Raw genomic sequence first — 16557 nt, 5'->3', positions numbered from 1 at the left:
GTACTTTTAAATACATTACTGTGCCTTTTATGATTCCTAAGGGTTCGTTTAGTGTACAAAATAGAAAGAAATATGATGGAAAAAGTTATTTGAGGATAAAAAAAAATGTTTTGTCCTTCCCCTGAAGCAAGCGAAAATTGATCTTTTTATCCCTAAACTTTTCACCAGTTTGTAATTCAGTCCCTAAATTTTTACATCTTTTTTTAAGTACTCCTGGAAAGGTAATCAGGATCATAACGTTCACTTTCTCCAGCTTAATTTGGCGTTGACCCACTTCCTTAGCTAGCGAGCTCCCCAATCAACCCCATTGAACTGACTGACTTGCTTAGCACAACTGTCTGGAAAGCCAAAGACAGTTAGGTGCTTCCTATACCGGGCAGTCATGAGTGCATATTGAGAGAGATGGTAGCATATTGATAGATCCTCTTTAATGCTATACTCTGCGCGCTTATCACTCTGTATAAGAGCTTGCATAGGTGATCTTTTTTCGGGAACGGATAAAGGGATCAGATAAACTTGTCTTGCCCGGTGTCATTCTTAGGGACGGGTTCGCTAAGGGTCCAAAGCATCTGGGATCAACGTGGGAACGGCAGAAACTCTGGAGAGATTTAAAAAGAGAAAGTTTAGGACCAAATTACAAACCAGTGTAAAGTTCAGTGATAAAAAGAGTAGTTCTCCCTTGGAAGTAATTAAAAAGGATAGAATCTGTTAAAAATGAATATAAAAGCATAGTAGATTTAAAAAAAAGAAAGAAAGAAAAAGAAAAGGAATATCATTTCAAAGGTTGTACCAAATGGGCTTGCATTAAACTTTGTTCTTATGCTTGATCGTGATGACCTGCAGCGCTTGCTCTGAGAAGTGTAAGAGGTGCCCAGTTTGCCGGGTCTCGATTGAGGAGTTATTACCTGTATATGATGTTTAGGTCTTAACTTGGCTAACTTTTTGTTCAAGACGGTGGAAGAAAGGGCCCTAAAGAAAGTATTAAGGAGTTTGACGGAATGAGTATGTGGTATGGTTTCGGCAAGTGTTTCTCTAAGTTAACAATTAAGAGACGCAAGGAGAAATCACCATACAGATGATGCTTTGGAATTTTATTTTACCCCGTCTTTAACTTGTATATATAAATTGCTGTACTAATGCGATTGGTGACGATGGAGTTGTAGCTTTTTGTGGTCGGATGAATAGTTTGGTTAGTTTATTTTGTTATACAACAACGAACAATCTGGTGTCCAATTGCGGATTCTTACTTGTATATAATTTTAATCTAGATTTGAGTATCTATAGATTCAAATGAGAAATAGCTTTTCCCATTTATAATGAAGGAGGCTTCTTTTTTAATCGCATTCAATGAAAAAAAAAAAATGGTTCTTGTCATGAAAAGAACATATTTGCATTTATGCTTTAAGATTAAATTGTAAAAATATAGAAACTGTTGAATGATGATCAAAAGATATAGGTGGACAAAGTAAATTATAATGCAATGATACTTTGAAAAATAAATGTATCCCACGTCATATACAAGACGCGATGTAAGATGCAATATGTATTGTGCGGACTAGGGTTTTAAAAATGGGTCAAAAGTTATTTTTGTTCTCGAGCTTGTCACCCACTTCCATAAGTGTCATGAACTTAATTTGAGAGAAGTGGTGAAAAAGAGTTAGTTAAAATATAAATTATTTTCAAGGATCAACTGCATTTGAAGGATCATTTTAAATAAAATATTCATAAAATAATTTAACCAAATGATTGAAATGCCCTCCTCTATGAGATGATTTCAAGTGAGATGATTTTTGACGAAATGATTTTTGGTGTAAGAAGTGAGTTGTGACTTGGACTCTTTATCTCCTTGTGTGCGACTATGCATAATCATCATTGTATAACTCTTTTCTTAGAGGACTTTGACTCCTCTGTTTGCATGCTCATCGATTACTAAGTTGTGCAATTGTGCGTTCATGTCTATGGAGGGTAATTTGTGACGAGAGAGAAGTAACTTCAAGCAATGTGAGAGGCAATTTCTGACAAAGATTTCCTCTCTTCTTCTGCAAGATTTACTTCTCCCATTATCTCCTGTTTGTCCAGAAACTAGGCATATATTTCCTAGCTTGAACTTTTTAGTCGATTCAAATTAGAGTATTTAATTGTTGCTAATTTGGCGATAAGTTTGATGCCAAATTTGGCGATATACTTGGTTTCCTATAAATTCTTGTAAATAATTTCTATTTAGTCAATTCCCAAACTCTTTGCTTCAACATTGAAAGCTTTGATGCCAAATTTGGCGGTACACTTGGTTTTCTGTAAATTCTTTTGCTATTGGTTATTATAGGAGAAGTTGTAGGATTTATCTGCTAGGGACTAATTGAGAGGAAAAGGGATATGAAATAAATGTATAATGAATAACTATGCACTTACTCATTTGCCACCTTTTAATTCCCGATAGGTTTCCCTTTCATATGAAATAGAGCTTGCAGGTATTCTTCTTAGAATTTCTTATTGTTACAGGCTCATGTGTTTCATTTTGTCTTGACATAAACAATTCTTCTCTTTTGATGGGCATTGACTTTCACTTAAGTGCTTTCCTTTCTCATTTATTGGTTAATGGTTACCTCTTGAATGTATTAATTAAGTTGAGAAATGATAAAAGTTACTATATGAACCTAGAGTTACAAATTTGCAAGTATGATTCAAAGGTTCAAATTTCTCTAACCCAAAACTATATTTTCTGACTGGGGGCTCCTTTAAATGCCCAAATGCAATGTTGAACTGAACTTTTTGAATTTGAATCATCAAACAGTAAGTAAAAAATAATGGGAAATTGATTTGTAAATCCTGAATGTTAAACACTAAATGTGGTTAGCATCCATAAGTTCGATGAAGAAATTTATGCCCTTTATAATTTCATAACAAAATTTTAATGTATTTCTCTTCTCATTTATGTTTTTGTTTCAGTTTACCCAATCATATTTCTGACTACATTTTAGCTATATCTTGTTTGGTCCTTAGGACAAATGGGTTGCATTCTTTAAATGATCAAAAATCCACTAGAAGAAGCCACTTTGCTATGCCAAATCCTTGGTATATACTTAACTATGTGTCTGTAACTCTATACTTCATAATGCATTATCTCTCTGTTTGTAGGTATGCAATATTAGCCATTTTTGAGGGTACGTATAAGGAATGCCTAATACTTGTGATCCCAATCGAAGTATAGCAATGAAGGTGAGTATAATATCATGCGGTGTGAATTTTTCATTTCATTTTCCTTTTTATTAGGTTCTTGTGTACCTTCTTGATGGTTATATTTTTAATTTTTTTCTAGCATATTAGTTCATCCTCTTTCATTTTGAGATCATTATCTTATTGTTTTGTGTCATAATCATTTTTGTTGGTATTCAATCATCATATGCTCATGTTTGTAATTGACATAAAAGCCTTTTGAATAAGGTTCAGTGGCTAAATAAAATTATGGTAATGCAGAATTTTTGGTTGAGTACATTATGAGAACCAATAATAAGACAACATACAAATGGTCATGGCATATTCTAAAATTTGCTAACTAATGAATTAAAGATGGTACTTATTATATAATAGCTGTTATACAATTTGTCATTTTGGTGCCAAAAATGGAAGTGATATAAGTATAATTCAAAGTTTATAGGAGTTTGGCCATTATGTAATCTGTTAAAGACTGAGTTTAGTTATTCAATGATTATTTATGTAGATAGAGCAAGGAAGGTAGGGATGATTGCTGGAATTTTATCAACTATAGATATTTTCCTTTATTAATTTCTCAATTTCCAAATAATCTCCTAAAAGATTCAACAAAAATGGTTGCAACATTGTATGTGATAGATTTAACAGATGTAGCATTATATATGATGGTAGACACAATGTATGGTAATTGTTGTGTTAATAAAGTTTTCATATAATTGTTTATAATCATCATGAAATCTAGAGTCACTATCATGAGCATGCACTATGTATTGACTTAGATAGCAAGCTTGGCTTTTGGTTATTCATTTTATTTTGGATAAACATTATATACCTAAATATAGCATGGCATGAATGGCTTATTTCTGATGGCTACTAATTTTTATTTCAAGCATAATATTTTAGATGCACTGAGGCATAAGGTTTTGTTTGAAGATGAGAAAAAATAAGTTTAAGTCAAGAAACTCTTGCAAATTCAACTCATGCATATCATAAATCAAGTAAGCTATAAGGAAATGCTAATTAAGGGATTGCCTTAAAAGATTGCATGAAATTGTGATTGTACTTTGAAGTGTACTTATAACCATCTCCCTTATTTGTTTTTTTTTTTTTTGCATAGGTTAGGATGTAGTTTAACATGGGCATAATGTTATTCTTAACCCCTATAGTATATTTTTTAATATAGAGTATCCTATGGTCTTTATTTATCATTTTCATTGTATTTGATAGAAAGATAAATCAAACCTAATGGAATTAATATTCTTTCATTGAAGTTATTGTTGTTCATTCTCACTCTTTACATTCACTTGTTTTTTCGGAATAATTCATTTGTTCTCAATGTTACGTTATTGAATCTGCATCTTTTTCTGGTTAACATAGCTTGCTATATGATGTATAATACTTAAAAAAGAGAGAACTTATTATGAGTGTTCCCTTATTTATTTTTTGTATAGAGTATGATATAATTTAACATAGGCATGATATTGTTTTTACTCCCTATAATATATTTTTTGATTTGGGGTACCAAAACTAGAGGATGCAAGGATTTTGACTTAGGATATAAAGGTTTTGGCTTAGGTGCAAGGGATTTAGTTTAGGGTGCAAAGCTTTGGGCTTAGTCATTTTCATGTAATTCAAAGGCACTGATAGTGGTATGCTCTCTCTATGTTCGATTTATATGAAATTTGCTAGATATTACATGTAAATCATTCCTTAGTCATACTCGTGAGTTTTTTCACATATTAATTTACATGTAATCCATAGTTGTTTTTATGTAATTTTAGGTGATTAACAAGGGTGTGCTCTCTATGTGTTTGATTTACATGTAATCTTGTAGAGATTACATGTAAATTATTCCTCAGATATGGTTGCAAATTTTTTCCTACGTTGATTTACATGTAATCAATGATAGTTTACATGTGAATCCAAGGCATTAACAGGGGCATCTTCTCTATGTGATTGATATACATGTAATTTGCTAGAGATTATGTGTAAACTATTCCTTAGGCATGCTTGTGAATTTTTCCCAACATTGATTTAAATGTAATCAATGGTAGTTTACATGTAAATTCAAGGCACAAACAGGGGCGTACTCTTTATGTATTTGATTTACATGTAATTTGCAAGAGATTACATTAAATTATTCCTCAAGCATGCTCCCAAATTTTTTTCCCATATTGATTTACATATAATCCATAGTCATTTTCATGTAATTCTAGAAGATAGAAAGGAGTGTGCTTTTTATGTATTTGATTTACATGTAATCCACAAGATATTACGTGTAATTGTTCAAGCTAGAAGTCTTGTACCTTAAGCCAGATCTCTTGCACCATAAGCCAGATCTCTTACACCCACACCAGAAACCTTACACCTAATTCAAATTTGTTGTACCCAAGCCATAATCCTTGCACCTTATGTAACATCCTTAACTTTAAATCAAGATTAATTAAGTTTAGATAGACTAATTAAATGGATTTGTGAGGTGTGTGGCTAGAAAGGCCTAACGGGCATGTTTGGTCTCCATTTCATTTTTAAATGGGAGTTTGAAGGAGAATCAGGTCACCCAAGAATGGAAGAAGGAGAATTTCTAAAGGAACCGATTCTGTGCCATGCGTTGCAGCCTGTGGTTGGTCCACTATGGTGCATGCATGACAACACGCTTGGAAGAGGCTCTCTGTGCCATGTGCTGCGGCACATTATATGTTCCCCACAGTGCATGGTCAAAATTTTATAGTATTAAGTCTCGAACCTGAAGTAGAAGAGAAGAGGAAGTAAAGGGAACCGAGAGAGAGATGAAAGAGCTAAGCTAAAGCTTCAAAAAACTAATTATTGGGAGTAAATTGGAGTTCATAAACACCAAAGGTAAGCTTTCTTGCTTAAATCTCCCTCTCTTCTTCCATTTTCTTGATGGTAGAGGTTAAGGTTTGATTGTTAATAGTGATTTTCAGTTTATAGAAGTTATGAGTCCGAACCCATTGACTTAAATAGAGTTAATGGGAGTAGATTGAGCTAAGTAAACTTAGTAATTATGGTTTTATGATAATTGATAGTTGGAGGACATTAAGTGTCTGAAATTCTCATAAATTAAGTAGTTGGGAATAATATAGTTGCATTAATACCCATTTAAGAGCTCAATGTTACTAATGAGAGTTAAAGGAAGCTAAGAAGCCTTATGAATAATTTTATATGAGTCAAGAATAAATCTTGAGTGTTAAGAAATGATGAAATGTTAGTGAAAAATAGCTCAAAAATGGATATTGATATTTTGCAATGGTAAATGCTTGCAGTGTAATTACCATTGGCACCATTCAAGCTTCTTGAAAGCTTCGAAAGTGAGTAGTTAATGGGTGAAATCTTTAACCTCTCAAAGATTTGAGGTAACCGAGGAAATTCTATCTTATGCTTGTGTGTGTTATTAGTTTATTGATTTATGATTTATCATTAAAATGTGTAAAATAAAAAGAAATGCAAGTGTGGCTTAATTTGTTAGGAAATTCACTAGATCAAATCTGTGAGTTTTATGCCTTGTGATGTAAAATTTCCTTGAGAACAATAATGGTAAATTTTCATATTAATGTTTATTAGGAGTTCAATGATTTTACAAATTGAGAAGTAATATGAATCTTTGTTTAAGAGAAGTTCAACGATGTTTTAAAATAGTAGAGTTCAATGATTTTGAAAGTGTAAAGTACAATGATTGTAAAGTTAGAGTTCAACAACTTATTTGTTTTGAAGTTTCATGAAATGTGATTAAGAAGTTCAATGATTATATAATGATGAAGTTCAATGAAAATTGATATATGAAGTTCTATGAACTATATATGTGCGAGTTATGGCATGAATGTGCATGGCATGATCTTAAAAGGCGAGAGTTCGCCTAGGAAATGGAGTAGATACTGAAATCCACGTGGTAAGGCCCATCCGTGTAATGATTTTCCTGGATTAATTCTATCCATATTGTCCCACTTGTTCAACAAGGGACTCAAACCTAGCTAGCTATTTGCCAGTTCAATAAGGAGGTTAGTCTAGGGTGTATGATACTCTATGGTCTGAGAAATGGGAAAAACTGTGATCCATAAGTGAGTTGGGTGCCTCTTGGTCGGGTAGTCCCCTCACAAGTGTTTAGACTAGGGAAGTCAAGGAATATAGACTATCCTATTGAGCTTTAGCCCACGGTTTTGTGTTAGAGGAATAAGGAGGATATAAGGGAGGTGTGATCATACATATAGTAAGTAAAGGCAGTTGTTGTTTATATTGAGTCCATGATGATGACATTTTGAGTTGAGACTTAATTTCTGCCAATATGTTTGTCAATAATTTTTGTGACCACCTTCTTTATTTTAAAAATGCTAAAAAGCATTATTTCCCAAGTAAATGCTATTATGTGAGCAGAATTACGACTACCTAATTTCAATTATTTCATATGGGTTAAAGTATTAATATTAACTGCCACTTGCATTTAAACTAATTAACATGCATTAGTATGGGTTAGTCGGATCTTAGTTACTGAGTAGTTGTACTTATCCCATCATCTTCAATATTACAGGGAATAGCTCAAGAGGTGTGGATAGAGAAAAATAACTAGAGGTTTAGGATCGCAATCCTTTGTAGTATGCCATCTTATTTTGAGTAAACTTATGTGTATGACAATTTCAATTGCCAACTAGGATTTCTCTTTTGTTACTTACTTATGTTATGTGAAATGTAAATTGTAATGATATTTTGGGCCCTAAAGAAGTAGTTGATGATTATGTGTTATGGTGATAGAGCCAAAATACTAATGCAAGTAAGGGTAGAGAATATTATGCAATAATCTAAGAAAACTTGATGAAAATTGTGATAAATTTTCCCTCTCTATGTTTTGGAGTTTAAGGGGTTAAGTAGTGAAAATTTGATATGAAAATATTCCTTGTATTATGGTGCATAGCACGAGTTAGTTTTGATGATTTGTATGTGGTCATATTGGTGTTGGTGGCTATTGGTCCTTGTTATTTAGTTTGGACACTTGAAATTATGAAATTTGTTGTAAAAGTATAAGTTTTGAAAAGGGTGTCTATTGTTTTAAGAAGAATTTGAATTTAAGACCAATGCCAATAGTTAGAGTCCAAAAAAAAACTTTCTATTGACACCTAGTTCGCATCATTCGAACATCGGACGGAGATTTGGGGCACGTCAGAAGTTAGCCTTATTGCTGTCAAAATTGACAACAGAATTCACTGTCAAAATTCATGCAATTGCGCCGCGATGCATGGTGTCACGAGCTACGGTGCGTGTCATAGAGGGGAACATGCCACGGCGCATGTTCAACGATCCGCGGTGCATGCCTCAAAATTTTTCAAAATTTCTTTTGTTTTAAATTCTTAAATAAATGGTCTCACTTATGCAATAATCCTTTGCTTTCGCGTAATTATGAACTTTGATTTGTCTGATTACAAGACTTGAAAATGATTTTTATTTTATAAACTTGGGATCCCCATTTTATTAACCAATAAAAATTTTGTATTTTGATAATTATTATAATCTTATTTTCTAATTACTTAGGACTTGGATTTAATTATGGGATTAGAAGGAGAAGAATATTACACCTGAAGCCAAAAGCTTTACACCCTAAGCTAGAAGCCTTGCACCCTAAGGTAGAAGCCTTACACCAAGCCAGACCCTTGTACCTAAGTAAGAAGCCTTGCACCCCAAGCTAGACCCCTTATACCCAAGCCAGAAGCCTTGCACCCAAGTCATAACCCTTGCACCTCAAGCCAGAAGTCTTACACCCAAGCTAGAACCCTTGCATCTTAAGTCAAAATCCTTGCACCCTCTAGTTGTTGAGTTTAAATGTAATCCTTGATGATTACATGTAATCAAGGGGTGTTAACTTTTTTCAGCGATACTTCACCTACTAGAGCTTTGGCGATAAGATTATATACCTTTTCACATAGGGGCATTCTGGTCATTTGCTTAAATTATTTAATGAATAAAATATTAGCCTTGGTCCTTCAATTTTATTTGGTCCTTGGGACTAATTTTCCTTCCAACAAGGCCCTTATCACCAATTTTCCCATTTAACTTTAAGGAGTTATTATTTCTAAATGTTTGAAATAGTTTGCTTTGTTCCTCATACTGTCTACTCGCTTAACAATGTTATTAATGGGTCTTACCATTTGCACAGCTGGTTGACATATCCTTTTTCCTCTCCCCTCTCCCCTCTCCCCTCTATTCTACTCCATGTTGACTCTCTAACTTATAAGTCTCTCTCTCTCTCTCTCTCTCATGCCCCGTCTTCCTCACCATTATTGCCCCCTTATTAGTGATATCCTGAAAAGGCACAAGTCCAAACAATTCTCACACATTTTCATCCTTGACACCATATCTCTTGAACTCCAAATGCTTTAAGAATAGGTAATTCTAGCTTCACAGGATCCTATTGTTTCATTACACCATCACGACCTGACAATGTAATGCCACAGGTATAACACTGCTTCATCGATTTGCAACTTCACGTTCTCAAATATGGTAAGACTTATGCCTCTAGTTTCCACCATTCTCGTCCTCCTCCTTCTTGTCGTAGCCACTAGTAGTAGAAGCAAAGACGTGTGAGTCTTACAGCCACCACTTCAAGGAGACCTATGTGAGCAAATCTAATTGTGCCAACATTTTCTATACTGAGGGATTTGTCGATGGGCACTACTATGGCTTTTGTCATTGCTCCTTCTGCACCAAGCCCTGTTAACGAGTAGAGAGAGGAGAGAGGGAGACAGAGAGAGAGTGAGGAGGAGGGAGGGAGAGAGAGTTAGATAACGGAGATAATGTGAGCATCAAAGGGGTGGCAGTGATGACAAAGAGCGATGAGATAGAGAGAGAAAGAGTCATGATGAGTCAAAGAGTCAATGTGAGTAGAATAGAGGCAAGATAGGGGAAAGGGAGAAGGACGTGTCAGCTATATAAATGGTGAGACCAACTAGTGACATGAGAAATTTATAGGTAGAGCGGATGCACTATATCATTTATGGTTTATTCAATAAAAATATGACATTTGGATGGTATTAAATATAAGGGTAAAGGGGAAAAAATACCTACAAAGTAGTCAGTTAGGAGCACTCAGTATCCTAAAGTAAGAAAAAAGATAAAAATATTCATAATGTTGCATAAGTTGGTGTCAAAGTAACTAAATTATTAACTTTGACCTAACACCATTAGCTTTGACCCTTAAATGTTGACTGTGCATGTCACGTGTCAGCCTTTGCTAACGTGGACTAATAAAGGGGCAAAAATACCCACAAAATCATCGACCATGAGCAAAAATACCCATAGCGTTACCAGAGTTGGTGCAAAAGTGAGCAATCTATCAAATCTCTTAAATGTTAATCATTTAGATGACATCTAAGTAGAAGTTGACTATTTTTTCGCTGATGTAGACAAAAAATATTCTCAAATAAATTTTTACAGATGTTGATCGATCACCATATGAGTACCTATAATGTTACTTTAGTAGATATAATAGTGACCAATCCATCAAGATCCATGCCACATGATTTCTTTCTATCATCATGTATCTCACCCTCTTCATTCCTCCCTCTCCACTCATTTTTCTTGTCTGCAAAACCTGATATTCAACATAGTGAGATAAATTGTACACAATCGAATATCAAGACTAAGTACACCTCTTACGCGCCCTACATTAAGAACATTGTCATAATTTTAAGCAATTTTATTCGTGATAGTTTCAAAATTTTCAAATCATTTGTGTTACTGCTATAAAGAAACAAGCAATTTAATTTGATATTCAGTGAAAATGGCATTTTCTCATATGATGATATTCATATAATGATTGATTAACCTCTAGAAAATTTCATCTAAAAATATTTTTTGTCCATATCAGTGAAAAAATGATCAACTTCTACTTAGGTGTCAGCTAAACAGTCAACATTTAAGAAATTTGATAGATTAATCACTTTTGCACCAACTTTAGTAACTTTATGAGTATTTTCGCTCCTAGCCAACAATTTTGTGGATATTTGTATTTGTGCCCCTTTATTAGTCTACGTCAGCAAAAACTGACATGTGGCATACACAGTCAACATTTAATGGTCAAAATAAACAGTTTTGTTATTTTTGTACCCACTCATGTAATGTTATGTGTATTTTTATCCTTTTTCTTACTTTAAGATATTAGGTGCCCCTGGCTTATCACTTTGTGAGTATTTTTGCCTCTGGAATGTGATTCATCCTTGGGTTATTGAAGAGTTTGCTACGGATGGAGACTTGGAGGGGCTTCTCGCATTTCTCGTGTTAAGAATCACGTTTGGTCTATCTTTTAGGGCTTGTTTGGATACTCGTTAGGAATTAATTCTGGGACCAAAATCATGGTTTTACAAACATTTATCCAAATACCCTCATTTTACAAAACTCCATCTGGCTTGAGAAACTCCATTTTAGAAAAGTTAAAATTTCCTCCATTTGCAAAACTCCATTTGGCTCCTTTTCTTTGTATCATTTATTTGCACATTCAAAATTCATTCTTAAGAAATCATCTAAACATATTCAATTTATCAAAATCAATTTTTAAAAATTTATCAAAACATTATCATATTCTAATAATCAATTTTTTTATAATTAATTTTTTCTAATTCAAATCCAAACACACCCTTAGAATTTTAATCTATACGCCACATTGTATACCCCCAAAAATGCATGATCAATTTAGTTGGTTTTGACTCGGGTGATTCTTCATTGTTTCTCTAGACATCTAGCTTTTTTGTCATCCCTGGATTGAATATTATATTGCTTTTCAGTTCAATTAGTCAACCAACCCGTCTAATATAATTTTCAAAGCTATGATTTATTCCAATTACATTCTTATTCTTATTTTTATCTAAAATATTGATATAAAATTATAAATAAATAATTGGTATACTCCTTTGATCCTATTAATAGGATAGAGAGAAGAAAAAATTAATCCTATTTATAAAGTACTTGTCAATTTTCAATATTTACTATTAATGAGATTTAAGAATATTTATTAAAAGTAAAGGTGAAAACTTGTTAAATTTTAAAGCAAAGTTAATGAGATTTAAGGGGTTTTTTAAGTTCTGGTGAAGCATGCTGAAAATAACTTATAAATAGGATGAAAGGAAGTACATACTTAAATGTATTTTTTGTTGCTCACAAATATCCTCTTATTTAAGGCAATCATGTTTAAGGCACAGTCAGATATTAAATATGAACATCTCTTCTAATGAAGATTCAAACATTAGTTTGTTAGATTGTAAGAAATTAGTCCTTTCTATTAAACTCAACCCTATTGATATACTTAAATGAATCTTAAATAGAATAATTTTTATAATTATGAATATATATTTTTAATAATTATTATTTTATACTTTTAAAGTTTACATATATGGGATTTAAAATATATTAATTTAATTACGATCACAATTCAACCGTAATCCAATTATTGATCATTAAATTAGCACCACGACCGAATTAGCAGTCAGGCCAATTTTTAAAAGATTAAATGTTATTTTTGCCTTGAAATTTGTCGTTTAGGAACTACAGATATCTGAACTCGATTTTGAGCCATTATTACCATACCTGAATGTTTGAAATCACCTGCCTCATTATCCCACAATCCATGCTTTTCATAGTGTCACTAGAAAAAATATGTTGGTAAATCAAGTTCACCACATTATTTATAGATTGTTCAATTAAAATATTTTAAGTTATTTAAATAAAATTTTGTGTGATATTTTTTTAATTGATTTTATTTTTATAATAGAATATATATTTGATTTATTATCATTTTCCTTTTTACTATCATTAATATTAAAATCAATTTATATTTAGGATAAAATGCACTTCCTGTACTATATGTAGACATCCAAATGGACAGCCCTAAATGCCATTCAATGACCAGTTTTAAAATTAATATAATCACATGAAGGCATTTTATGCTAATGTTTCTAAAAGTCGAGGAGTTATGACAATAAAAAAAATCATTTAATGTTATTAAAACTTGTTAAATGACAATCGAAACTCCTCATTAAACTTGCTAAATGGTATTTGAAACTCTTAATTAATATTGTAACTCCAAGGACTTGAAACTCAACCGCAATAAAATTGAATATTTTCGGGAAGTCCATTGTGCAAAATTAATTTAATAAAATTGCAAAAATTAATCCAGTATAAAGAACTTAGTGCATCTTTTGCTCGTGCATAGGCAGGCAAATCAGCTATTTTGAACTACTATTGCATTGCATTGGCAAGTCTCGCGCACACAATTTTATTTTTACTCTAAACCCATTTAATAGCTTGCTTTCACTTTTTAGCATATATACACTTGGAGCTTTCGTGTAGGCAATGTAAGACTTTTTTTTTTTGACACAATCACACAATAATTACAACACACTTCATTCATTATTCATACATTAATTCTTGGTACACTCTAATTCTAACAAATCATATTTCTCATGTGATTTGCCATGGTCCATATAGTACAACATACTTGAATTCAATGCATATCGTCATTCATTTCCACATTATAATCCCCTAGTTGTTCCTATTCATTCTAGTGCTCGATTATCCTCTTAATACTATCTCCCATCTCTCCCCTACTTTTCAACAATGGCGACACAATTCAATAAATTTACCCTTACATAGAGGACATGCTTATTTTCTAGTGACAATCCAACAAGGTTTAGTCTACTACCTATTGTCTTCATATTTATGATCGCATCTATACCTTTAAACCAGTCGATAACACAATTCAATAGTTATATTATAATTCTCTTTCTTCATTTCCTGGCTTTCTTTTGTTTGCCAAGCTTCAACTCTAGACCTCCTTCTTCAGGAGAGAAAAAAATTGGGCAAATTATTCAACTCACTTTCATATTGACATAGTCGGTTGGGGACACAAGGCGTACCAACTAAATAGATGGGTTTGTTCATTACTCATCAGGGAAAAAAAAAATCAAACTTCATAAGAAAAACACATTTTTTTACCTTCAACTAACTATTTCCTCCTCCTATTCCGTACTCTTCGTTAACATTTAACTTTATCTCTCTTATTTGCAACATAATTACATTATTTTAAGGCACAATTCCATTAAAAAAATCACGCTAAGTTTTACATTTTTTCTTCCCAAGAATGCGACCCACCTTAGAAGAAATAGGTACATAAGTTAGACAAACATCTATATGAAAGAGAATTAATTGTGTAATGAATATATATTGCTAACAACTACATACTAAATGCACAGACACAATCATCAAATTGTTGAAAATTGTACTTTATAGCTAATTATTGTACTATAAACATTATTATTTAATGAATTTTTTTGTTATTATCATATTAATTTCACGTTCACTATAATAACTGTATACTTAGATAAGCCATAATGATTATTCTAAATATTTTTAATCGATCATCTATGAGGGATTATAGATGAAACAAGACTAGTATGACTTTAATTAATTAGAGAGATATAAATCAAAGTCATAGGCACTTGAAAAGATTTGAGGTATTAGACCAACCTGCTATAAAAGAAGCTGCATGGTACAAGTCATAAGATTATCTCATATGTAACCATGCCACTAAGTCCTTTGACCTGAGATCATCATGGATTCCTACATGATGACTACTAAATTTTAACCTAATTAAAAGTCACCTTTAATCGAGTGATCATAAAGGTTATGATTAAATTTAGTGATATTCATGTAGAGGAATATGAGCAGTCAAGATAAAATTTTTCTTTTGCATTAATTAAGAGATATTACTAGGCCCCTCGATGAGTAAGATTGAAAAAATTTATAGCTATACTACAATGAAAAGGGTTTTTTTATTGTTATAGTTAGTTCACTCAAAGATCAAAAAAGTAATGGTTAGGTAAAGAAGAATGACAATTCTATGTCTCACACTTAACCGAAATATCACATGACAAAAGGGATGTAATACGGTTATGTAATAGGTTACATTGAATTATTGATCCTTATATAAATTAGGTAGTTGTAATGTTTTGCTAGAGGCCACTTGTGACTTATAGGCTAGTAGCATAATTAACCTACTACCAACTTCATATGGGCCTATAAAGTTACACACAAGAATACCAACTCAAGTTGTAATGTCCAAATTCATTAAATTTGAAATATATCTAAATTCAATGAATACTTTATCTAGAATGAATGAATTATATATATATATATATATATGTATGTATGTATGTATCTATATATATGTATGTATGTATGTATTTGAATATTTATTTGATAAATATATATATAATATAAAATTTAAAATATAATTATATATAAATATATATATATATATATTTAAAATATATATATATATATATATATGTATATGTATGTATTCGTGTGTGTGTGTATGATGTGTGTATATATGTATATATGTATGTATGTAATATATAAAATTCAAAATATAATATAATATATATTTGAAATATATATATATGTATATGTATATCCATGTGTATATATATATGTATATCTTATGTATATATATATTATATTATATTATATTATCATGTTAGTTTTAAATTTAGTTTTATATGATAAAATTTTAAATTTAATAACTAACATGATATTAGAAGATATTATATCAGTTCTATAATTTGAATTTATGAGATAAATTTAAATTAGATATCATATCATAAATTAAATTCATGAGATAAATTTAATTTTATTTTTACTAGCTCAAGATATGATTTTTGAAATAATTATGATTATTTTTAAAAAATTTAAAAAAGAAGACAAAAACCTTAATCTATATATAATATAGAGAAGGGGACGTGCTTTATGGAAGTGAAAAAAAAATAGAGAGAGTCTGTTGGCGGCAAAACTCTGAGAGCCATGAAAATTCCCTAAAAAACAAAAAGATGTTTGATTAATGAACAGACAGACATTAGATACAGAGAGCGCTAACACGCTATTCGTGTTAGAAAGCTGTTTGTGTGAATACCAATAAAGAGAGCAGATCTATATTGTCAACTCTTGAGATCCAACTACTTGAAAATAACATGTGAAAAGTTCAAAATAAAAAGTAACTTTTCTATTCATTTTGACTTAAACAAATTCGATTGGTCTGTGATCGTAATTAGGATTTAAAATTTTTAATCTTTCATTGTGCCTCCTAACCAAACACAAATCTCAAAATTCGAGAATTTGATACTAAAATATAATCCCTCAACTTTAACTTCATAACTAATCATGTACTTAACCATAAATAAATACTGGTAACTAAAATCAAACTAATCATTTAAAAATATTTACCATGATAGAAAGAGTTGACATTAGACAAAGAATCTAAGAAACATGGTGAAGTGCAAATTATTCTGTTAAAAA

At 31.6% G+C, this 16557-nt stretch overlaps 1 protein-coding gene across 4 annotated transcripts in view; it reads left to right on the top strand.

Annotated features, from left to right (window-relative positions):
- Positions 1 to 16557, top strand: part of LOC129307779 (uncharacterized) — a 35116-nt gene that overhangs the window by 15139 nt on the left and 3420 nt on the right. For 2 of the 4 annotated variants that reach the window (XM_054948684.1, XM_054948685.1), the window contains exon 14: positions 3136 to 3216. In XM_054948684.1, the coding sequence (XP_054804659.1) occupies positions 3136 to 3208 (73 nt within the window). In that variant the 3' untranslated portion in view covers positions 3209 to 3216. Of the gene's footprint in view, positions 1 to 843; positions 1339 to 3135; positions 3217 to 7753; positions 7985 to 16557 lie in introns of those variants that run through there. The other 2 variants (XM_054948683.1, XM_054948682.1) reach the window with 2 other exon arrangements.

The sequence above is a fragment of the Prosopis cineraria genome, unplaced genomic scaffold (assembly GCF_029017545.1).
Source record: "Prosopis cineraria cultivar Desert tree isolate PC_DT_omini unplaced genomic scaffold, ASM2901754v1 PC4, whole genome shotgun sequence".
NCBI lineage: Eukaryota > Viridiplantae > Streptophyta > Magnoliopsida > Fabales > Fabaceae > Prosopis > Prosopis cineraria.
This window is presented reverse-complemented; position numbering and strand designations above follow the sequence as displayed.